This window comes from Poecile atricapillus, chromosome 9 (assembly GCF_030490865.1).
Source record: "Poecile atricapillus isolate bPoeAtr1 chromosome 9, bPoeAtr1.hap1, whole genome shotgun sequence".
NCBI classification, from domain to species: domain Eukaryota; kingdom Metazoa; phylum Chordata; class Aves; order Passeriformes; family Paridae; genus Poecile; species Poecile atricapillus.
This window is the reverse complement of record NC_081257.1, coordinates 6,318,110-6,341,945: the sequence shown is the minus strand read 5'-3', so window position 1 is coordinate 6,341,945 and position 23,836 is coordinate 6,318,110. Positions and strand designations below refer to the sequence as shown.

General features: G+C 42.6%; 1 protein-coding gene across 3 annotated transcripts in view; it reads left to right on the top strand.

The window, feature by feature from the left end:
* The window catches only part of VGLL4 (vestigial like family member 4), a 75,316-nt gene that overhangs the window by 18,125 nt on the left and 33,355 nt on the right, over positions 1-23,836 (top strand). Inside the window, exon 1 of one of the 3 annotated variants that reach the window (XM_058845283.1) lies at positions 13,426-13,946. The exons of the other annotated variants lie outside the window; for them this stretch is intronic. Coding sequence (XP_058701266.1) covers positions 13,865-13,946 — 82 coding nt within the window. The 5' untranslated portion in view covers positions 13,426-13,864. Of the gene's footprint in view, positions 1-13,425; positions 13,947-23,836 lie in introns of those variants that run through there. 3 annotated transcript variants of the gene reach the window in all.

The window sequence follows — 23,836 nt, the reverse complement described above, 5'->3', positions numbered from 1 at the left end:
TGTGAACCTGGGACATGGTTCAAAATGCCCTTTCCATGGTAAAACAAACAGGGATTCTGTGAACCTGGGACATGGTTCAAAATGCTCCTTCCATGGTGAAACAAACAGGGATTCTGTGAGCACCTGGGATGTGGTTCAAAATGCTCCTTCCATGGCAAAACAGGGATTCTGTGAGCACCTGGGACGTGGTTCAAAATGCCCTTTCCATGGCAAAACAAACAGGGATTCTGTGAGCACCTGGGACATGGCTCAAAATGCCCTTTCCATGGTAAAACAAACAGGGATTCTGTGAGCACCTGGGACATGGCTCAAAATGCTCTTTCCATGAGGAAACAGGGATTCTGTGAGCACCTGGGATGTGGGTTGGGCTTCTCAATGGCTTAAGACAATCTCTGGAGTTCGAAGGGCTTGATTTTTGCAAGGCTTCAAGATGAAATTTATCCATTTATAGGTGAAGCAGAGGCAACCTGGCAAACCCACGTGACAACTGCAGCACCATGCTGTAATAAAATCCTGAATATTGTTATATCTGCCTGCACTCTGATGTGCTCTCTCTGAACTCTTTTTTATGTCATCTGTTGAGATTTGTGTCTGTCTGATCAGCTGGCATCTATCCAGAATTTATTTATTTTTCAGAAATAGGGCACAGTGGCATTATGAGCTGTTCCACTGACCCTGATGCATTCCCATTAATGCCACTTTCTGCTCTGCCATACTCAAATATTAATTAGGAATGGGAGGGAAGCTGACAATGAAATGTCATTGAAAATGTCAATGAAAAATGTAGATTTTTACTGCAGCTTGTGGCTGTTCCCTCCTGGCCAGCACTGCCCTGTTCCAACCTGTGCCCCACAGTTTCACTCAGGTTCTGGTAGCACTCCAGCAATTTCAATTCATACATATAAAGTACTAAAGAAAGGGTTTTGTGGAAGAACTTTTATTTATTTCTCAGATTGGATTCTGTCCTGGGTTTAGCTGGGACAGAGTTTTTTTCCTTCTGACATGGCAGGTTCCAAATATATTTTTACAAACTCTTTCTTTCCCTTTCCTCTTTGGATTCCTGTTCTTCATTAAGTTGGAAAGGGATCATAATTTTCCCTTTTAATTGGTTGAAATTGCATGTTCATTGAAGCAAGGGGAAAATATTTACGCAAATTTTCATTTTTATGAAAATATTTATGCTACCTTGTGACTTCTTTTGATTGTTAAAACATAGAGAAGAGAAATAATTTCTCTGGTAGCTCATATAGAATAACTGATGTTTTCTTTGAGAAATAGAAGCTGTAAATGAAGATTTTAGGTTTTTAAGGTCTCTTTCAATTTACTCTCTCCGTTCTCTGAGGTCTTTTTTTTAATTTTCCTTCTACCTGCCATTATGAAGGCAGTGGTGCAGATTGGAGGTTGCAAATGAGTGTGCAACTTATTGCTGGAATTAAATTCCGTGGGCCAGCTATTTAATTAAATGTTCCATGTGAATTGGTGTCCTGGAATTTGTATGGCTGCGAGGAAATCCTTATAATGCTGTTTGTCAAGTAACTGAAATTATTTTGATTGCACAGAAATTAATCATTATTAGCGTAATGAAAAAATTAAAATATTTAATGCTTTTAAGTAATAGTTAATTTATTTTTTTTAAATGAGAATTTCTTTTGCATTTGGTAGAAATAGCAAGGTAAAATTGGAAGGTGCTTTTGTTTTGGTTGGAGGTTGGTGTCATCAGCTTTAACTGAAATGTAACTCTGCAATTTGATAGCTGCTCTTCTGAGGGTGAAGAATTCTAACAGAGAGTGAAAAATGGTGAAAATGGGGGTGAAAGGAGGAAAAGGCTGTCCTGTGCTAGAACATTCTTAGCACAATTTCTTTGCCATAGTGTGAAATGCTGGTCTAGCCCATAATTCATAGGAGTTTAGATATATAAATATTTTATAAGGTTTAATATCCAGGTGCTTCTGAAGTAAACGTATGAGAAGGAAGCTGGAAAAGCACAGGGAATTCTATAGGGAATTAAGCTGGAGGCTGGGGAGAAAGGAATGGGCAACTTAAAAGTTCTTTTAGGAGCTGCAGCATCATTCCTTGAAGTCTGCTACAATCATATTTTAGCCCAGAACTGTTTTTTCGGGCTGTGGGGTTTGGCTTTGTCACTGTACTGAGAAGGAGGGGCTGCACCTGGTGTGATTTAAATCAGCAACAACAGTTTGTGCCCTGCGACATCGGGGAAAAAATAATATGAGGGATGAAATAACAGCATGAGAAATGCTGGTGTCACCAATACATCCCCTCCCAGCTTGTTCCCGGTTTTAGGCTGTGTATTATCAATTTTACTTGGAAACCAATAGAGGAAATCAGCTTCGGGAAGCTGTCATGACACAGCAGCGTCAGTTTAGTGAGTTCACTGATCTGATCAGTATAAACCATTGTAACTGATTCCAATCTTCAGAGCTTTTCCTGCAGTTCAGTCACACCAGACCAGGATATTAATTAATACAGGACAATATTCATCTTTATTAATATTAGAGGAGGTGTGTGAAGATGAGAACTGCGTGTTCCTGTTGGGGTTTGTGTGACGGTCGCTCTGCCATCTGTGCAGTCCTAAACAGCATCGCTCAACTCTGGCATCCAAAGGTGCAGGATTGATTTTCAGCCTTTCTTATGCAACACAACAAAAACACAGCAAAACCACCTGTAGCCCTTCTTTACAGTGTATTTTATCTGTGAAACTCAGCGAGCTGCTGGGTATTTGATAACCTCTGGCAGCGCTCGGATATCGCCCCTGATGCTGGTTCCTAATTGGTTTCTTTGGGATTGTCTCCACTGCACGGACATTCCTGACATCAATTCAATCTTCCAGCAAGCAAAGGAAAGCTGAGTGGAGCAGGCTTTAAACTGAGCTGGTTGGGAGTATAAAACAGCTTAAATTAGCTCAACAGGAACAGTGTTATTGTAATATTCTGTGGTGTGATGGTTGTCTCTGGAGCTGGTCTGGCTGGGGAGAGGCTTCAGCACATTTTACCAACACTTGTGAGGCTGACAGAGCTCTGAGGGTTCAGTACTGAGAACCTGAGGAGGAAATGGGGTCTAAAAATCAATGTTAGTGCCTGTCAGTAAATGAGAATGATCTGAGAACAGCGCCTGCACTGGGGGCTGGGTTGAACTTTAAAAATCTATGTTCCACATGTACATAGAGGGGAAAAAAAAGAGGAATGTTGAGGTGGGATACGGCTCACCAGAGGTGGATTTTCTTGGTGGTATAAAATTGCATAAAAAGAAGAATTCAGGCAGAAGCTTTGCCAGGGGTGGTGTGTGAGTGTTGTTACACTCTGGCTGATGTCTCGCTCTGTGCTGTCAGTGACATGGATTCACCTGGGGTGACTCTGCTGCACCATGGCAAAAATAGGCAAAAATAGGCAAAAATAGGCAAAAATAGGAACTTGCTGGCTTTGGAGCTTTATTTGTTTAAAAAAATCAACAGGTTTATGATCTTTTGGTGCTGCCTGTGGAAGTGGTGTGTGCACAGGGAGAATCTGTTGGGATATCTGATCTAAGTGAGGCTGAGTTTCCCTTTGTAGCTGCATCCTGCTGCTGATAACTCTGAGAGGTGAACTTTGATCTTGGGATCATCTGCACTGCAGATTTTTTACTGAGGCTGCTGCCTTGCCAGGGCTCATTCCCATGGACAGTAATTAATTCTAATTATTGTGAGGTTCGGGGATGTGGAGCCCTCATTCTTCTATGAGGATAGTCTATAATATTATATAATTATAGTAATATTATAGTCTATAATAGTCTATTTGATCAGGGGAACCATGTGAGGACGTTTTCCTGAGACCCAAGTCAGGCTGGGGGGGATTTTTAGCTGAAGTTAAGAAGCAGATTGTGCTCACTGAGACGTGTGAAGGGTGACAAGAATCCAGGAATGTCCAAGATATGCAACTCAACCAGCTTTTCCCTGCTGGGCTTGCAGGTCAGGGTGTCCAGCAGGAATTGGCTGCTCCTCTCCCATGCAGAGGGGAAATGCTTCTCCTCCTTGTGAGCTCCAGCCTTCCTCGTGGTGCCTGGAAGGAGCTGAATTTCCATCCCCCATGGATAAAGGTAAAGAGGGGAGTTTAGCAGAGTCTGGAAAAGGAGGTGGGTGTTCCACCAGGGTTCCTGTAATAAAGCTTCTCCCCTGGCTGGTGGCTTTTCAAACCCACTGTCAGTGCATCAACAGGTCAGACAGGTTCTGCCTGAAAGGAATCGCCAGCCCAAGAGTTGTTTTATTTGTAATTATGAGAGTGGATGAAAGCAAGGCGTGGTCCCTGCAGAGTCAGGATCTGACTGGCTTCTGTGCCTGCAGGGAAATCTCATCTTCCTGCATTTCTCCAGCTGCCACAGCGCTGGAGACTCGCCTCAGGTGAAAACCCAGTGTGTTTGCAGGGCTCCTTGCAGATAGACATTCTGTGCACATAATATTTCCAATCTATTGTCTGTATTCAGTGTTAGAAAATTCACATTTTTAAAGAAAAAATTCTGATCGTGTGGCTTTGGTTTAGGTGCATTCTTCTCTTTACATATAATAAAAAATATAGTTTCTTCCATCGTGTTATGGGTGTCTGTCTGATTTCAGAGGCAGCTCAAGACAGTGAATTTGTTCTGAGACAGATCTCTACATGGCTGAGTGCATTAAATGAATGGGACATCAAAGGGGAAAATGTATTTTGAGTCCTTATCCATCTACTCTTTTTAAAAGTTGTCATGCTCTGCCCAGCCCAAACGTTTTGGCACTTTGCCATCAGCCTTCAGAAATGTTCAGTTCAAAACTTTTCACTAATTTCCCGTTGTGGATTCACTTTGAGGCCTAATTTCCATGATTTTATTTTTTATATTGGTTTGATTTAAAAGCTGAAAAAAAAATAAAATTAATTGTGTGCCATATCTTGGGGTGCCTGCAGGAGAAAAGGGCCTTTAAGAAAAGCATCAGCATTGCAAAACTTTGCAATATTATGGAATTGCAACATAAAGAACCTGGAGAATAAAAGGAGCAATACTCTTTAAACCTTTCTGTATTTTAAAAATAATATATTACGATATTTATCCTGAAAGCCTATTCCTAAGACATGTATTGGTAAAGACTAGAGTGTCTCCAGCTCAGGATTTTGAGCTTTTGGTTAAATTTAACTTATTAATAAACTAGAATGAATTATATAAAAATGCATTAATTATGTTAAATTATTGTGACTTTAATTAATATAATTTTATATGAATTATAATTTATTGAATGAAATGTTTTGTGACCTTTTTGCTGCTGATTCTTTTCAAACAGAAGCCCAGCAGCTCAGCAGGGAGTGCTGGCTCACCAGAGTGTGAATTTTGGAGCTCCTGGACCAGTTACCCAGGGCTGCTCATACACCTGGCAGCCAGTCCTGCTCCAGCCCCATTACCAAGGCTGACAGAAACTCAATATTAAGGTTGTAAAGTTGGAGCTTTTGATTTTGAGGCTGCTGTGCCCTGCTTTGATGCCTGGCTGAGGTGCTTGTTGGTGCACGCTGTGTCTCCCTCCTTTATCGCCCTTCCAGCAAACCAGCGCCTCACGCCAGGGATGTGACTCCTCGTTTAATTGTCCTGGCCCAGCCCGAGCAATCATTTTCATATGACACTTCAATTCCTCCAACTTCTGCAAGCAACATGCCCAGAATTTTTGACAATAATCTGATTTATGTAATTAGTCCAGCTCACCACCTACAGCTGATTTTTTTTTAATTTTTTTTGTTCTTCTTGCTTAGGAGCTGGGATTTGTTTATAGGGGAATTTTATCTCAGTGGGGAGCTGCTGGACTTCTTCCTCTTTAGCCACCAGTCTTGTCACAAAATAATGCCTTTTTTACCCTTTCCTCTGGAAGGAGGTGGATGTGAACTCCAGTATAGCCAGGACATCTGTTTTTCCAGCTTTTGGGAAAGAAGATGGAATATCACTGGGTTAGAGAAGCAAACACTGAGTTCATGGATCTGAGAGCACCTGCAGCTCGAGAGAAAGGAAATAAAAGGTCAAGAGGAAAAGGACCAAGACAGGGAGAGACAAGGGGGGTACTCTGGGAGTGTGATCTGTCGCTTCATTTTTGGGATTTCAGCTTCCCATGACTGAGTATCTTTTGGTGCTGTGTGTGGCTGGTCCAGAGGGAATTTTGAAGCCTGGAAACAGGGAATTTTGAAGCCTGGAAACAGGGAATTTTGAAGCCTGGCTCGTGAAGAATTAATCTTTGGGAAATTGTGGTGAGACAGGATGGGTAAGGTGGGATTGAGGGGAAGAGAGGGATGGGTTTAGGGTGGCAGGAGAACACAGCTTGAGGAGGATGCTGGGATTGTTGGAAGGAGAGAGAGAATCCCTTTCACTCTAAGATAGAAAATATTTTAAGAGGCTGAGGAAGTTTCTGGGGATGTTCTGGAATATTTGTCACGTTTGGGAAACACTGAATTTCAGGGAGTGAAGGGGGTGGTGGATGGGAGCCTTGGGGGGAAAAAAACCTGAAAAAAACTTGAAACTGAAAAAAATAAAAATGTACCTACAAATCTGCACAGCCAAGGCTTTTTTTTTGTGGTTGAAATTTGGTAGCTGTGATCCTTTCCTCTCTGCCTGTGGGTTAAAAACAAGCAAGTGCTAAAACATGGCAAAGCTCAGGTTGTGGTCACTGCAAATTCCTGCAGCACCTGGGATTCCTCTTGGCCTCGAGGACAACCTCTGGCATGGGCAGTGCTCACCAGAGGGAGATTTTGATGACTTTTTGGTAAATTGAAAACCAAAAATTTGGTTTAAAGAATGGTTTCTGCTTTCAATGGTGGTGAGTGATGCTTGTGTGATCCCTTAGAAAACCAGGGCAGAGGGGAAGTGATGGGAAATGCAAATATAGACTTTACTGGTTTCTCAGAAAGCTGGAAGTTACTAACAAATAAATGTCTTTTTTATTCCAAAACACAAAGAAAACCCTTCTTTTTTGCATTTCTTTTTGGAGTGAAAATAGCAAGAGCACAATGGAAAAAAGCTAGTGTTGATTCCACTGACAAATAGTTTTGGTGGGGAATTTTCAGCATTCCCTAGGTTTCATTTTTGGAAGGAGAAAATGCTTTGTGTACCTGTGGAATTGGAACAGGGCTTGGAGTTTTGGCTTGGAACAGGGAGGAGTTTTGTGACTATTTTTGTGAGGTTTTTCCTTATTATCTCTCTGTTTCTGAGACCTGAATTTGTCATTCTGGACAGCAAGGGAATCCTCTGCAGGATTTAATGGGATTAGGACAATTTCTAACATTCCACTTGTGTCCTACAAAACCCTGCACAAATAATAATAATTTATAATATTTTATAATATTTATAATAATAATTTATATGTTAATAAATAATAAATAATAGTATATATTTATATAATAAAGCATGCTCTTCTTGTATTAATACTTTAAATAATGGAAAGGGGTTGTTCTTGTTTTCTTTGTTCTTTTTTCTTCTGTTAGTCTAAAGGAAACCCCTCAGCATCCTGGGCAAAGGATTTTTGAGTAGCTGGATTTTTGTGAGCACATTTCGGGATAAGTGAGAGCGTGTTTAAGGATTTTTTGTTTTGTTTGTTGTTGTGGTTTTATTTTGTTTTCTTTTTGGTGTGGTAAAAATATTATTAAGGTCAAATTCTTTTGAAATAATTGAGAGCAAGACCCTCAATTGGAAAAGAATAGCCTTAGAGCTTGAATGAAATTTCATTTAAATTTAATGGAGGAGGTTGCAAGTTATATAATGGGGTTTTGCAATGCTACTTATTAATATTTTAATCTTAAAATTCTAGGTGAGTAATTGCTGTCATATGTAGAAGCTAAAATGATTCCATTTCGTAAGAAAAAGTTGTGATTGATTTTAGTGCATGGGACAGCATTGGGAATCCTGGTTTTATCTCATTTATAAGGTGATTTTAATTATTGCAATATTCAGTCTTTGTGCAAGCAAAGTCAGCTCCACGTATTTATATATGTTGGTATCTAAGCTCAATTAGGCCCTGTATATTTATATATATATTTATATATATATTTATGTATAAAAAGTGTATTTTATGTCTTGCCAAGTGAGCTATAAGGGGAAATGTTTTCAAAGACTTTAGCAATCTTAGAGCTCTCTGCTTTATTTCTGAACCCTGTAATTAGTGGCTTCTGGAAACTGGATTTGCTTCTTCCCAAAGCTCAGGGATACACACGGTAATTTTGAAATCTAACCTCTAAACACGGTCTGGCTCCTAATTTTCCTAAGTTAAAAGTGGTTTAGCTGCCTGAGCATCAAGCTGACTTAAAATTGGCTTTTTTTCTTTAGTAATCTCTCATTTTTGAAATTTTTTTTGGTTTGTTTTTTTTTTTTTTATCCTCTCGTTTCTCATATTGGAAGAATATAAGGTAATTTTTTTGCCCTGCTCACACAGTGTCAGGGCATGGCAACATTTGCATCTGGAGGCTCTGGTGGTGTTTGAGACTTTGTAGTTCAAGTTGAATTATGTTTGTGATTATCATCAACCCTTCAGAAATTTAAATTAGTATGCAAATAACAGAAAAGATTATCAAGCTTTTAATTAGCACATAACAATTTTTTTCCACCCAGATAAACTAGATTTATCTGTTGTGTGCTTTAGCTGTGTTTTTGAAGTGTTCTCAGCCCAGCCTAAGAAAACAAAAAGGGAAAAACACCAGCAAATTGAGAGCTGCAAGATACCAGCGAGAAATGGAAAATATTCTTGATAAACCAGAGGCCTCATCCAGCACCTCTGGGCCTATTTTATATATTCACCCAGAAATAAATGTGGTTTTTGCCAAAAAAATAATCCAAACCCAACAAGGGAAGCTCTGTCTGTGCCCTGCCTTGGATTCTGCCTTTCCTGGCCCAAATTCCCACCTAAAAAAGGCTGTGGAAGGACAGTGGGTGTGTTTAATTTGGAGTGGGAGACAAAAGATTCTTGCTGATGAGGGCAGGCTTTAATTAACCCAAAGCTTTTTGAGCTGATAAATACCTTGGAATTTTCTGAGCTGGTATGAAATAGCTGGTCCTAAATCACTCGATATTTACAAACAAATGATCTGAAATTTTAATTTACCATCGCAGTGAGATGCTGTTTAAAATGTGTATGTCTTTAAAGAAATGAGTAGTACAGAATAAGAACTGAAGTATGGAATAAGAACTGCAGTACAATAAGGCATATTTAAATAATAATAATAATAATATAAATTTTAAAAAATCCATCTGCCAGTCCAGACAAGCCTTTACCATCTATTCCTGGGCCCTACAGGTGGTTGCAGCTCTAGGCATTCTTAGGCATCATCACTGTATTTTTGGTTTTCCTGGCATTTTGTTCAGTGGGGATTCCTATGGGACACTCACACACTCAGATTTCCTCACTGGATCATGCTGTGTTTGGGTTTTTTAAGCAGCATTCCCTAAGTTTAGGTTATGTTAAGAATGATAGAATACACAAATTATTTTGTTACAAGTCGATAATGGGTGTAAGCTTCCTGTTTCAGCCTTGAGAAGCTCCAGTGCTAATTAGAAAAGCACCTTTTGTGTTCTATAATATCTAGCACGTTGTTGAAACCTTTAACTAGGGGACAGGTAAAAGAGGAAGGCACCAGCTTGAGCTCAGAGTTGCTCTACCTGATGGGCCTTTCTTTAATTATTGATTTATTTTAAGGAAGCAGGTAGTTTGGTGTGATTAAAATCTATTTGCAATGCAACTTTATGATTAAGAAAAACAAGAAGTGGAAGAATGCATGTAGGAATAATGTGTGTTTTGATATCTTCTGTTCACTGGTGCAGTTGTGAGCGCTTAATGCTTTGTAAGAAGTGTGTAAAGTCATTTTTTGTGGTACCTGACTCACCGAGGGAAGAGTTGTGGATCTCACAGCTGTGAGATTGCTGCTTGCAAGAACTTGAAATGTCATTTTCCTTGTCATGCATTTCTGGGCTTGCTGCGTGTTCAGTCCATTAACTGCATTTCCTCATCACACCTGAACGCATTTCAAAGCAAACACCCCATCCTGCTTCAAGGAGAATTTCTGTTTTGCCTCTTTCCTGTGCAATGCATTCTAACAGAAATACAAGAACAGGGATGTTGAGAGCAACTTTTCCCACACACTGCAGTGGAGTGTGTGGAAAAAGAAAAGCCTTTTCCTTCAGGCACATCGCCACCTAGCAACCCTTAACTCGAATTTGCTCTTTTTTTAGGGAAAGAAAAAGAGTAAAACCTGTTTTTAAATGTTCTTGCTTTATTCCTCCACCTCCTCCTCGGTGTGCATTGAGGTTTCAGGAGGTGCCTGTCTGACCTGAGGAGCTGCAGCTGATAATTATCTACTCAAAAATGGAATTATGCTGAGCAGCACTGTGTGGCCACGCAGACATATCAGAGTGTGTCTCACCTCTATAAAGACTATTTTTTCTCTCAGTTGCAGAAATGGTCACTGTTTCAATAGTTGCCCTCTGCTGATGATCTCCACGGGTGGAATTTCAGCTCTTTCCCATCTGTGGGGTTGATTCTTGCCCATTTTCCCCCTGGAAGATGCTGTGGAGTGCAGGCACCAAAAACATTTCATTTTCTCAGGCTCTTCAGCACTGCCTGAGGCAGCAGCAGGTGTGAGAGGGTGGAGAAGGGCAGAGAAAAGACAAAGAAAAAAGCAGCTCCCTGTGTGTTTGTAATGCTCTAAAGTGCATGTTCAAATTCTCTGAAACCTGTATATAAACTCTCACTGTCAAATCTGATATATCACCAACTTGATATATTAAATTTTTTTCCCTACAAAAATCCAGGTGAACAAATAATACACAGTAGTAAGGATTTCTTTTTATATTAAGCCCTGTTATTGACAGTGGTGATTTACCTGCTCTTTTTGCTTTCCTTGCTTTGTTTTTTGTGCCTGAGGTGGTAAGAGATTGCTGTGTGCAGACTGAATTTGCTTTCTGTGTTGAAGTGAAGCAGATCCCTGGGAGGCTGGAGCCTCTCCCCTGCTCTGTGGGATAACTGGAATAAAATGCCATGGAAATCCCAGCTGGGAAATCCCATCCCGTGGCTGTCCCGGTACCTCTAGAGGCTGCTGTTGTGTTAAAGTTCAGGGCTGGGATTCTCTGCCAGGAGCAGGGAGTGTGCAGTCCTAGAGGAAATACTCCAGACAATGAGAGGCAGAGGTACCTCAGCACGGGGCTGTGTTTGCAGCTAGCAGGATGTAGAAGGAACTGATGAAAAATTGCCTTTTCCCCCCACTGATTCACTGATTATTGGTTTCAGTTCAGTGGAGGATGTCTCACATGAGCAGCAGAATTGAGAATTTGCTAGCAGGAACCAAGTGCTTCACAGTGACCCTGTCAGTATTTGAGGCTGATGTCTGCTGGACATGGATTTGTTGAGCTGATAAAATTTTCTATCAAAGAAAGTTTTCCTAAGAATGGATTTTGGGTTTAAAATGCAACATAAAAATTACATTTTCATGGATAATTCCCCCCCACCCTTTCACTGGGCATTGCTTTGTTTTCAGCATAGATATTTTAATTTAGGAGTTCAAGAATCTCTTGGTGTTTGGTACAGTTTGTTATTATTTATTGTGAAGCGTGTTCATTATGCAACATTTGACAAGTCCAATCAGAGTTTGTACTGAAATGCTGAAAGCCATTCACCCAACAGGGATCATTACTGCCTAAAAACCTGCACACCAGTGACTACTGCTCTAATAAAGAAGAATTAACTCCTTTATTAGTGTCTGGACAGCACTCCTGAGTAGTCAGTGGTTTGTGGACAACACCCAACCAGGCTTTTCCAAACTGCTTGAAGAAATATATAACTTTGAATATAGAGAATTCAGATTGGACTCGGGATTGTAATGCCCATGTGCACCCTTGTCTTGTAGAGTACTGCTCTGAAGGAGTTTAAATAGTGTTTTCTTCCTCATCACCTCACCTGCACCTCCCACAAAAATTTTAGTATTTTAAAGTGAAAAAATGGAATACTTCTTGTCCTTCCCAAGCACCCAACAAATGTGTTGCATTCATGTGAATTCAGGGATGCTCTCTATGGTAAAAACTGGACATATCAGAACATTGTCCCTAAAACTGGTGAGGGACTTGCATTTCATGCTGAGGAAACATGCCTCTCTTTTTTTAATGTTGTAGGTGTGGATTTTTATGGTTTTTTATATCTTAGATTGCTCAGATTTGTTGATGTCTTTATTAGATAGCTGTTTTAATTTGATGGTTTGGTGTAGAATATTTCTGAGCGTGCACAATATGCACAACTTCTTGTGCCCTGCTTAAAAATTGCGATACACTACTCTTTATTAAAGATATCTCTCTTTCTAGAAAATATCATGGCCTGCTTTAGTCTGTGTGCTTGCAACTTTTTCAAGACAACTGTAACTTTATTAGATACTATTCAAGAAATGTGCTGTTACCTCAGCATCCTGTATCTGAAGTGAGGAGAAACCTTTTTTATAATCTAGGCAATGTTCCTTAGACTATTCCGTAGGCACCAGTAGTTAATTTAAACTATCTGTTCTTACTGAAATACCCAGAGCGTTCAAGTAAGTCTCAAAATGCCATTACAAAGTGTCGCTATGTGAGTTGCCTCTCATGTCATCCCTTCCCTGTCTCTAGCAGAGGGGAGAAGTTCTCAGGGTGGAAATTAAAGCGTTTTACTGGTTCTGCCCTTGTGTGTACCATGAAGATTCCCTACCCCGGCCGGGCAGGGATGAGCTCTGCTCCAAGCTGAAGAGGGCAGAGGGAAAATCAGGATTCCATCAGCTTTTTTTAATTTCTCTTTTCGGATCAGCCCGAGCCTTTAGGTGCAGCACCAGTCTCCATCATCTCTGCCATCCCAGCCGGAGCTTTGGCAGCTGCTGAAGAGCCAGAGCCCGGAATGTTTAACCACTAATAGCCCTTAAAAAATCCCAACTGGCTGTGCCCTGATGGAATTGCAGCAATGTGTGCGATGCCTGTTTATATGCAGAGAGAGAAACCTTTTAAAACTATTTATATATAAACTATATACACAGGGAAATGGCCACTGCCTCACGCCTTTTATTTTAATTGTCTCTGTCATTCCTGTGATTCCATTCACCATTCCTGTCATGCCAGGCCGTGCCTCCATGGCTGCTGTTGCTGTAGAAGCGCATTACTCCTCGCTGTAAGGCGCTGAGGCCGTGCTGGGGAGCGGAGAGAGGCAGAATGAGTTTTTAGCAGCGGGCTCAGCCGCCGCCCCCCGAGCCGCCGTGCTGCCGCCCGTGCCCGCAGGAGGCCCCTCAGCGCCGCTTCCTCCCCGAGCCGCCTCCTCCTCCTCCTCCTCCTCCTCCCGCCGCTGTTTCCTGTGCGAGCGGCTCTGACGCGGCCGTGCCCTCCCTCCTTCCCTCCTTCCCTCCTCCCTCCTCCTCGGCGGCCGCCGCCCCCCGCTCCGTGCCGGGCCGCTGAGGAGCACAAAGCGGCGCCGGCCGGCAGCGCCTGCGCGGGGCGGGCCGGGCGCTGAGGGCAGCGGGCGCGGAGCGGGGCCCGCCGGGCAGTGCCGGGCACTGCCGCTGTCAGCGCCGGCGCTCGCAGCGGGCTGCGCCCTCCTCCCTGCCTGCCCCGCCGCGTTCGCTTTGCTTCTACGCTCTTATTTTTAATTACTATTATTTTTAATTTTTTTTTTTTTTTTTTTTAAACTTGGAAGAGCCCTTGGGAAGCGCCCGCACGGCTCCCCCGCCGCCTCGCAGCGCGTTCCCCTCGCGTTCCCTGGGCTGTCGGAGCCCGCTCCCCCTTCCCGACCCGCTCCAGGCTGGGCCTCTGCTGGCGTTTGGAAGCCGGGAGCTCCTCGGCACCGTCTGCCTCCCCCTCCCGGAGCCGCTCCTCTCCGCCAGCCCGATAAATGCTGTTTATGAGGATGGACCTGTTGAATTACCAGTACTTGGACAAGATGAACAACAATATCGGCATCCTGTGCTACGAAGGTAATAGTGCCTCGCCACGGGAAATCAACGGTGCCCTCGCACGGGGCGGGAATGGATCCCTCGATCCCTCGCTCGGGAGGGACGGATCCCTTCCAGGGACGGATCCTTCTCCCAGCGGTGCTCGCTGTTGTTTGTCAGCGGGAATGTTTTTGGAGATCGCCGGTGCGGGACGCCCGGCGGGCTGTTGTCAGAGCTTTGTTTCAGGGCAGGGATTTCTTTCTTTTCATGTGATTTTTTTTTTAATTATTATTTTTGGTTGGTTTTTTTTTTTTTTTTTTTTTTTTTCTTCCACAAGCAGCATTTTCAGCGCCAACTTTCACTCGCCGGCGGCACTGCTGGCACTAAAGGCCGGGGGGCGGGCGGGGGTTTGTCCGTGTGGGGTTTGTACATTTGGGGTTTGTCCATCTGAGGTTTGTCCGTGTGGGGTTTGTACATTTGGGGTTTGTCCGTGTGGGGTTTGTCCATCTGAGGTTTGTCCATCCGGGGTTTGTCCATCTCTGCGGGCGCCGCGGGGCAGGGCCCGGCCGGGTGTCCGGCGTGTCCCCGCGGGCCGTGGCCATTGTCCGGCCCCCAGCGCCGCCCCGGGGCTTGCACAAGGCCCGCGCTGTCCCCGGGGCTGCGGCTCGCTGCCCTCACGCTGTCAGCCCGCCCTCCCTGCCCTGCTGGGAAGGCGCCCGAGGTAGCAGGGCAAAATCAGTTTGTTAATCGCCGAGTTTTCTCTACGTGCGGCTGCGAGGAGCGGTTATGGCTTGGCTTTGCCTGGAGAGAAAGGCACCACTGAGCTAATTCGGCTTGGCAGCGGGGCTGGTTTTGCTGTAGCCACGCACAAGCGCCGCGAAAAGCTTTTTCTTTCTCTTTTTTTTTTTTTTTTTCTGATTCAGCAGGAACGTTTTCCATGTTCGTTCGGAAAATAAACTTGCTGGAGTTGTCAGGAAAGAAACAATGAGGAGCGTACACAGGCCAAGAGATATCTGTTCACACTGCTCAGAAAAAGGCCAGGCCAGAACGCAGGCAGCTGAATCTCACTTTGGAAATTACAGCCTTTTCTATCCCTAAACCAGCATGGCCACATTTCTTCCCTTCGGGAAGTGGAGGGGCTCCCTGTTTTACTGTTAATATCTTTGTTTCTCCTTTTTTCCTGCTTTTTCTTTCCTGCACAAATATTATATATTCACTTGGATAAAGCTCTTTTACAGAAGATTGAGCTTAATAATACAAAGCTGGGGTTCCATGGAGTTGAATTCCTAACTTCTTTCTTATCCCATGCTCTCTTTGTTAGAGCAAGAAAAAAGAAACTACTTTCAGAATCCTTTAACTTTTTCGTTTCAGGATCCTTTAACTTTTTCACTGCTCTGTGCAGTAGGTAGTGTTTTCTTATTGTTATTGTTACAACTTCTGATGAAGACATGGAATTTCATGCAAAGCTTTATTTACGTAATACATCTGAATGTTTTGTTGACTAAGTTTTGTTACTCTGTAGTTTTGGCTCATTAGTTCAATTCATTTTAATTATGCCTAATATTTGTGGAAGATTCTTTCTAGACCCCTTTTTATTCCCCATCCTCTTCTCCAGTAATTGTTATTGAACCAGATCTTAGCTTTAATAGTTCAAAAGCAAAAGAACAGTTTAAGGAATACACTCTACTAGAGCAGTTTTTGTTTAGGTTAAACATCTGTTGCTATTTTCCTTATTCTAGAAGTTAACATTTTTAACACTAAAATAAACACACACAAAATGAAGAGAAGAAAAGCAAAACTTCAGTGGTGTTTATAGTGAGGTGTTTATATGCCAATGGTTTAAATGGTGTAAACACTGGCAACATCTGCTCTGAGCTCAAAGGGTGTTTTAGAGATGCCTACAGATCTTCCAGTCCTCTGCCATAGTATTTATTTTATAAGTGAGTTGTGTCAGTGGTGATGGATCTTGTCTTTCCAGGGACACTGTTGCAGTAGTAGCTACATTGACAACAAAACGCCCTCTCAAACTCAAGTAATTGGGATTTATTGAAGGCCACACTTGAACGACTTAAAAATTGATGCTTTCCTGGAAAGTACTTTTGAAGATGTAGGATAAGATACAAATACATTGTGTGGTGGGGAAAAGAGGTTTGATATTTCAGAGGAAAGAATGATGGGCCTATAGGCCTCAGGAAGCAGATGGGTTCCTTTAGATTCTCTCTTGAAACATTTGTTTTTGGTTTTTGAGAGGATTTCTATGCTGGTGAGATGTGTAGTGTGTTTTATGAAGTTTCCTAGTGGTTTTACTCTTCTGGCACTGGAACTACTGGATTTGCAGCAGCCTGTGGATCAGAGATGTGTTGATACCTAAGAAATAGGAAAAGTTCCTCTGCTGTGTGCATTTGGCAGGCCTTTAGTTCGACATGGAGGAGTGTAATTTGCATCCCAAGAGGAGTCCTGCTTTTTCTTGCCCAGCAAGAGTCACAGATAGCAATTTGTTATCTGTGGGCTCCAGGCTGCTGAGTTAATGCCAGCCCTGGAGAGCCTTCTCTGGCTGGGAGGGGCAGGAGCCTCCCAACAACCTCAACTGTGTCTTCATCTCAGTCTGCTCCTAAATTGTGCCATCCATGGTCCTGCTCCAGCCACAGACTTTCCAGCATGGAAATACTGTCCAGGTGCTGTTTAGTTCATTAAACACATCTCTTGATTTTGGCCTCCTCTCTGGGAGAAGAGAAAAAATGGTGATAATGTAGATGGGATCTGCTTTGTGGGCAGCAGAGTATCCTTCTGCTGGGGCTGGGAATGGGAGAGCTGGAAGTTCTCCCATTAGCTGTTCAAAAGTGAGGCTGTGCTGCAGGTTTAGCTCACCTGAGGTTGGCTCTTTACTCAAACATGGGATGGTTTATCTTTTGTTGTGAGGTTGGTGAACCCCTGGCACAGGCTCTCCAGAGAGGCTGTCCAGTCTCCACCTTTGGAGATGCTCAGATCCCACCTGAGCATCCCACCCTGCCTGAGGCTGCTTTTGAGCAGGAGGTTTCTAAATGACCTCTAAAGGTGCCTTGGTAGCCTCTTGGAAATCTCTGCATGCTCATGCAATTAAAATAGCCACAGCCAGGAAAGGATTATAACTAGCAAAGAGGGGAAAGAGTTTTAGAAAGGGGGTCCATAACTGAAGCACAGGATGAAGCCATTTCCTTTCCTCAAGGTTGTTTGTTTTACATTGATTATTTGTGTCCTTTGGAGGGTTCTCTTAATCTCATTACTAGCTTTGAGCCCCCATGATGCCCCATGGTAATCTCAGATCTCATGCTTTTGGAGGAAAATCTGACTTTTAATGAGTTGGTGGGTTTTTTTTAACAAGTTGCATAAAAAAAAAGATTTGAGTTTTGTCTCCCTCTCCAGTGAAAGAAAATTTTTAAATCATTCAAATGGGAAAGCTTAGTCCTCACCAGTGGAAAATGACAGTTATATTAGTGATGATCAATTATTTCAAGCAATTTATTGGAATAGTTTTGGTGCAGTAGGAAAGAAAAGAAGAAATAATTAGAGAATTATTGCCTTGGCATCTGGATGCTCATCTTTAGCATGAATACATCTGATATTATTCTACTAAACATTTGCTGCCAGTGATCAACAATGGCCAGTTTAATGAGTAGTGCTTTCATATCATTGTTTTCTTCCTAATGAGCTCAGGGCCATGAGGAAGCTCCTGGGAGCCCTGGCTGGGGTGCAGAGGCCAGGGAGCAGCACCATTCTGAGACAGGCTGGCATTCCCAGCGCTTCCTATCAAATGACAGCCACTTGATCCGGGCAGGTATTCAGGGCTGGAACATCTGCATCTTGTTTTGTGGTGGAAACTCATTTCACTGCAGCTCAATATTCCTTCTCAGCCCGGTGTGTGAGGTAATGGAGTGCTCAGAGTTAAACAAAACAGAGCACAGTGATGCTGCTCTTTGACTCCAGGGCTGTCCAGCCAGTTTTGGCTCTTTGTTTCCCACGGAATATGCATGAGGAGGTGCAGTCTCCAGGCAGGTTTGTTTCATTCCCTTGTTTATCACAGATGGTGGTGTGTTGGAAGGCAGATTTCTGCCTTCCTTTCTCTCTCTCTCTCTCTCCCGGTTTCAGATGCTGTGGGTTATTGCTGCATTCTCAGGGCTGGAACTGTTGCTGGGAAAGGTATAAAGAAATGCAATAAGATGCTAAGAAATCCCCCAGGCATGTTACTTGGAGCACTTAAAATAGTTATGCAGAGTTCTCTGGATAATCCAGAAGACTGGGATTTTTTTTTTATTTTTTTTTAATGAAGACAATTGGATCCAGATTTCTAGCAAAACACCCCTTTTTGGTTTCAGGACAGCTTTCATTAGTTAGTGGCGTATTACATAATTATTTCACTGACTTCCTGTAAAGCTAGAGCATTCCTTGGCGTGCAGAGCTGGGTGTCCTCTCAGGGCACTGCAAGGCATCCTGAAAATGTGTCTGTTTTTCCCAAAAGGCCACTTCAGATGTTTGCTATCACAGACCCTGCTAACTTCATTTGCTTTTTAGTGAAATGTAACGTGTTTTCATAAGTTCTAAAGAAGAGTTTCCATCAGCTGTCTCTGCTGACCTTGCATTTTTCTCTTTCTCTAACAGCAGTTTCTCCTATTAACTGCAAAGTTTGGGTTAGTTTCTAAATATGTAAAATGACTTAAGCGCTATTCTTCTGCTAAGAACTGGATAAGAATCTCCTTCACGGCAAATTAAGTGTTCTTATTTGTAACTCAGTGTAAAATTTCTGTTCAAAGCCATGTAAATTAAGATGCACCTACAGAACGTTCCCCATTTATAAAACATTCTGTGGGTTTTGTATTTTCAATCTCTTTCATCTTCAGGAAAAAAAACAAAGCTTCACAGTTGGGCCTTTCTTGCTCATTTCCTCCTAGCATGAAGTTGGGAATATCCTCTTCAGGACTGACATCAAAATTCAGTTTATTTTCCTCATTCATCAAAGGCAGGATAGATTTAGGTCATACTTTAACTTTTTTTTTTTCCCTAGGAGTTCTGTTGTTCTCACCCTGGATGCTAGTTCAGCATTTGTACTGAGAACTCAAACAAGGAAATTAAAAACCCAAATATAATAGAGTGTTATCCCACAGCTTTCTGTAGATAAGATAGGCAGCATATTTTTTTTCCTGAGATAAAAGGTAGTGAGGTTTGTAGCAGTAAGTTGAATTCTGTGTTAATGAGCAATTTGCTTAAAGGCTGTAACTTGTTACTCACAAGTCAAATTTGTTACAGTGCCAGGTCTCTTTGGATATAAATCCAGGGATTTTAGGAGACATTGAAAAAGCTTAAATTGCTCCAGAGTTTGAACAATGTACTGCATTGTATGGAGAGCTGTTGGAGAAAAAATAAAGCTTAAACAACAGTCTTCATTGTGTGGCATCTAAAATTATGAATGAAAAAGTTCATCCATATGTATTGGCTTTGCCTTTTTTAAATATCTGCTTTGCATGAAAATAGTTGTCTATTAATTTCTTCTTGAGGTTTAATACAGATGGGCCTTTATATTTGATTTTGGCTGAATAGACTACAGGGTTTGAACATGCTGCATGCAGACAGAGTGCCAAGCAATTTAGCAAAGTTGTTTACACTAACAATAATCCAGCAGGACAGAGCCTATAATTTCTCACTGATAATAGTGTGAGGTAGTGGTGAACACAAGTTCCTGGAGAAGTGTTTACAAAAATGGCTTTATACTTCCTCAGCGTTAAAGAACCGTGAGGGCTTTGGGGTTGGATTCCTTCTCTAAAGGCAGCCAGCTTTTCCTGCAGCCCGGATCCTCCCCCTGGAAATCGCTCTCCAGACCAGCAGGGATAGCTGCACACACAGGGGCATTGTTTGTCCCTGCCTTTGGGGAGGGCTGGGATGAGGCTGGGGGGCAGGAGCAGACAGCACGGGTGCCACCAGGCTCCCTCTGGATTTCCTGGGGCACACTGCCCCTGGTGCCTCCTCTCAGAGCCCTTCCAGACCTTCTCACCCTCAGTGGGCTGGGCGGTGAGCGGAGCTCGGGGAGCGCTGCTGTGTGTCCCGGGAGCCATGGGGGGAGATGGCTCCTCCAGGGCACTGAACAGGCAGTTGAGCTCTTAATTGGGGTTATCTCTGCCCACTTGTAAGCCTCATGTCACAGATGGATGGAGCTGGAAGAGGTTTGCTCTTAATAGCAGGAGTAGCTGGCACTGGTTGTAGGGTAAGGCGAGCTTGGGGGACTTCACAGAAACACAGAATATCCTGAGCTGGAAGGGACACACAGGGATCGTGGATCCTATCCCTGCCCAGACCCCCCAACAATCCCACCCTGGGCATCCCTGAGAGCTCCTGGAGCTCTGGCAGCCTTGGGGCCGTGCCCATTCCCTGGGGAGTCTGGGCAGTGCCAGCACCCTCTGGGGTAGAACCTTTCCCTGACATCCAACCTGACCCTCCCCTGAAACAACTTGATGCCATTCCATTAGAAAAGGTCAATCCTTGTTAAGAAATATCTCAGTCCAGCTTCTTGTGCAACCATGGTGAAGTTGAGGTACCTGACACCATCACAGCATTGCTTCCAGCCAAAGAAAAAGTCACCCAGAAACCTTGGTGAGGTGATGGGACTTCATCAAAGATCTTCAGAGATCCAGTTTGAATAGAAATGGCAGTCCTTAAATCTCAGGGTGATCTGGGTGGTGGGGACAAAAGTGTGAAACTGAGGTTGGAATCATTCCTTATCTAAATTTCACTGCACTGGTTGGTATCAGATTTTTTTTTTAAACAACAGTTTAGAATGTTTCCTTCCCTAAATTTCCTGACACTGTTTGGTATCAGATTTTTTTAAAATAACACTTCTTTCCCCTTTTCTTTTAAACTTAGTTGTTGCTAGCTTTAAATGGAAGAACTTGTTAAGTCTAATAGCACTTGGTGCAGATCAGCTTTTCCCCCTGAAAATGTTGTGTGATGTTTTGTGCCTCATTTTGGTTTTGGAGAAAAAGCTCATCCACAAGTGGTGTTGGTGGATAGAAGCAGATAGCAATTGGGATAAAGTGGAATGTTGCAGCCTTGGTGGCACATAGGGAGGAAGGGAAGTTGCCTTCAGCAGGCTGGTGCCAGCTCAGTTCCCTTCCAAAACCTGTGGCTCCTGTCCTTTCCTTATTCCCGTTGTTACAAGAGTCTCTGATTATTTAAAGACATGTTCCTTTTCACTCCTCATCACTTTGGAGTGTTCCCTGTCAGCTGTGAGAACCAGGCATTGTAATGTATAACTTTCCTCCTATTCTTCCAAATGTTGCTAGCAGGTTCCAGGAAATATATTTGCTCTCCCAGGGAAAGTTTGGAACCAGTTGTGTTTAAAAAGCAGTAGTTTTTCCTGGAAACCCATTTGACAGGGCAGGCATGGAAACCTCTCAGCACTGCACTTTCCTGCTTTGTGAGGCTTAATATTTATTTCCCAGCATGCAGAAATAGGGGTGTTTTTGCCTTTAAATATGGGTTGTAGTTAGATGTTAGAGAGATTTAGTCCATTTTTTATTTTTTTTACCCAGGGTAGGAGTGGCACTGTTGTATGGGACTATAAACCAGTTTGGAACATTTATTCTGTTTTGTTTAATCTCAAAATCCCAGAACAGCAAATTGGCTTTGTAATTGCAACCTACAAAGTGCCCAGCCATCTTTTGCATGAGAGAAGTGAAACCCAAAGCTGCCAAATGGATCTTTTTGAGTAGCTGGTGGTCTTTTGGGAGTGAGTGGGGATTTACTTCTTTTGCAAGTGGTATCAACATGCTGCGCTTGCACTTCAGAGATGCTATTGAGACTTCCGATTTTGTTATTGAATTGCTAATGTTTAGTAGATCTCACTTCTGAAAGTAAATTGAGATTTTTGTGACAGTAGCAGATTTGGACACTTTCAGAGCAGAACCTTTCAGAAAATTATGGTTTCTTTGCTCCAGATTACAACATTGGAGTTGTTTTCTCTGATGCTCTGCTGATAGTAATTAAATGTCCCTGTAAAGAAAATTAAAGCTGTCCAGGCAAAAGGAAACAATTTCTGTGAATCTAAATGATCTAGGAAGATCAGTAAATGCCACACAAGAGCCAGCCAAGTCAAACAGGACAATTTAGTTATTCTGTTTATATTCTTTGGAAAGCAACATCTTCTAAAGCAGCTTAACAAAAACTGCTCTTACCATAGTGAAAAAGAAGTTGACATAACTGTGGCACCTCCTTTGTGGTGCTTTTATCCAGAACACATGAAATGAAGATGGGCTGAGGGAAGTGCTGTATGATTCACATAGGACAAGTCTGAACTCGGCCAGTTCCTTGGATTTAGTATAAATATTTATGGCATTGAAGGGGATTTTATTTTTTTAATATTGTTCCTCATGCTCTGGATCCTTTCTAGAAGTCCTCCTCAGACATCTGGTGTGCAGTGGTGCTTGTTTAACCCCCACGCTGCAGTTTTCCTGCTGTGGCATCTCGGAGCTCTCGCAGCCACTCTGTGCTTGGCGTGAATTAAATCTCCTCGGGCCAGCTGGGGCAATGCTGACGTGCACACTTTTCCTGCTGAACACTCCAAACCCAGAGGTGAACACTCTGCTCTTGTCCTGCTGCAGGCATCACACTGAGCTATTTACCAAAGGTGGCAAAAATAGGAATTCCAGCATTAGCAAGGATGTTTACAGAGCCTTGGCTGGGTTCTCTATCTTTGAAAATGCTTCTCTTGCTAATGTTACATAATTTATGTATTTAACTCAGCTCATGACAAAAAAAAAAAAGTTTAAAAAATTTGTTATCTTTCTTTAAAAACTCTTAAAAGCCCAAATATCTAAAACTGTGACTGCTTTGAGATACATTATGTTTGCCTTAACAGCTAATCCTTGGATGTTCTGGGTTTTTCTTTGCAGTACAGTAAATTGAACACTGCTCCGTTTGAGTTCAAGTGTTTCTCAATTGGTGCATTTAGCAACAAGTATGACAACAAACATTTTCATGCTCACATTTGCATATATTTTTAATCCTCTCTGCAGAATCCTTGCTCTCACAGAAGCCCAGTTAATTCAACTTTTAGCCACCCCTGTGAAATAAACAATGAATATTATTCTTATTTACAGGGGGGATAAAGAGCTGTAAGTGGTTGAACTCACAGAAGTCTGGGATAAAGCTGACAGCAGCATTCCAAGTGCCTCAACTGGAATATTTTGCCATAGCTGCTAAGCCTTGCTGTGACATCTTAGTAAAGAAAATGGCTTTTACCTGTTTGAGATGTTCAAATAAAATATGTCCTTAGTCAGCTAAGCAGGTAAAAGCAATGATTCTTGGAATGATGCTGCATGGACTTGATCCTTACTTTGGGCTCAGCAGTCATGGAGGGGAAACAGCTTTTAGACCAAAATATTGTGACTTTGGTCCCTCTGTAGTGGAACCCCCTCAAACTGAGGTGGTGGAATCTCCTTCAGTGGATGTATTTGAGTCCTTTTAGCTGCTAAAAGGAATGAGGCCTTGCAGACAATGCTAGGAAGAATTTGAGGTTCCCCTGTGAGCCACAGGAGCTCCCCAGGTCTGTGCCTTTAGATCAGAGCCCATTGAGTTGGATAAAAGGAATGTGCCCACAGATGCCAGCAGTTAATTTTTATATTCTCTTTGCAGGATGAGTTGGGATCAGAGATTTTATGAAATAGCAGTCCAGCTGTGCTTGTGCAGTGCAAGCCAGGCTCAGCCTGTTTCTGACCTGAAGCAGGGCTTCCAAACCTTTTAATTAATAATGCAGTGTCTCACTGCCCCCAGCATTGCTGTTTGGGTCCAGTAAAAACTTCACAGTTAACACAACCCCTGCTTAATTGTGGGGTGGAACTTCTTAAATGTGTGATAAGGGGGTAGAGATCTGCAGAAATGTTTTTCAAGTGAGATGGGAAGGATTTAAC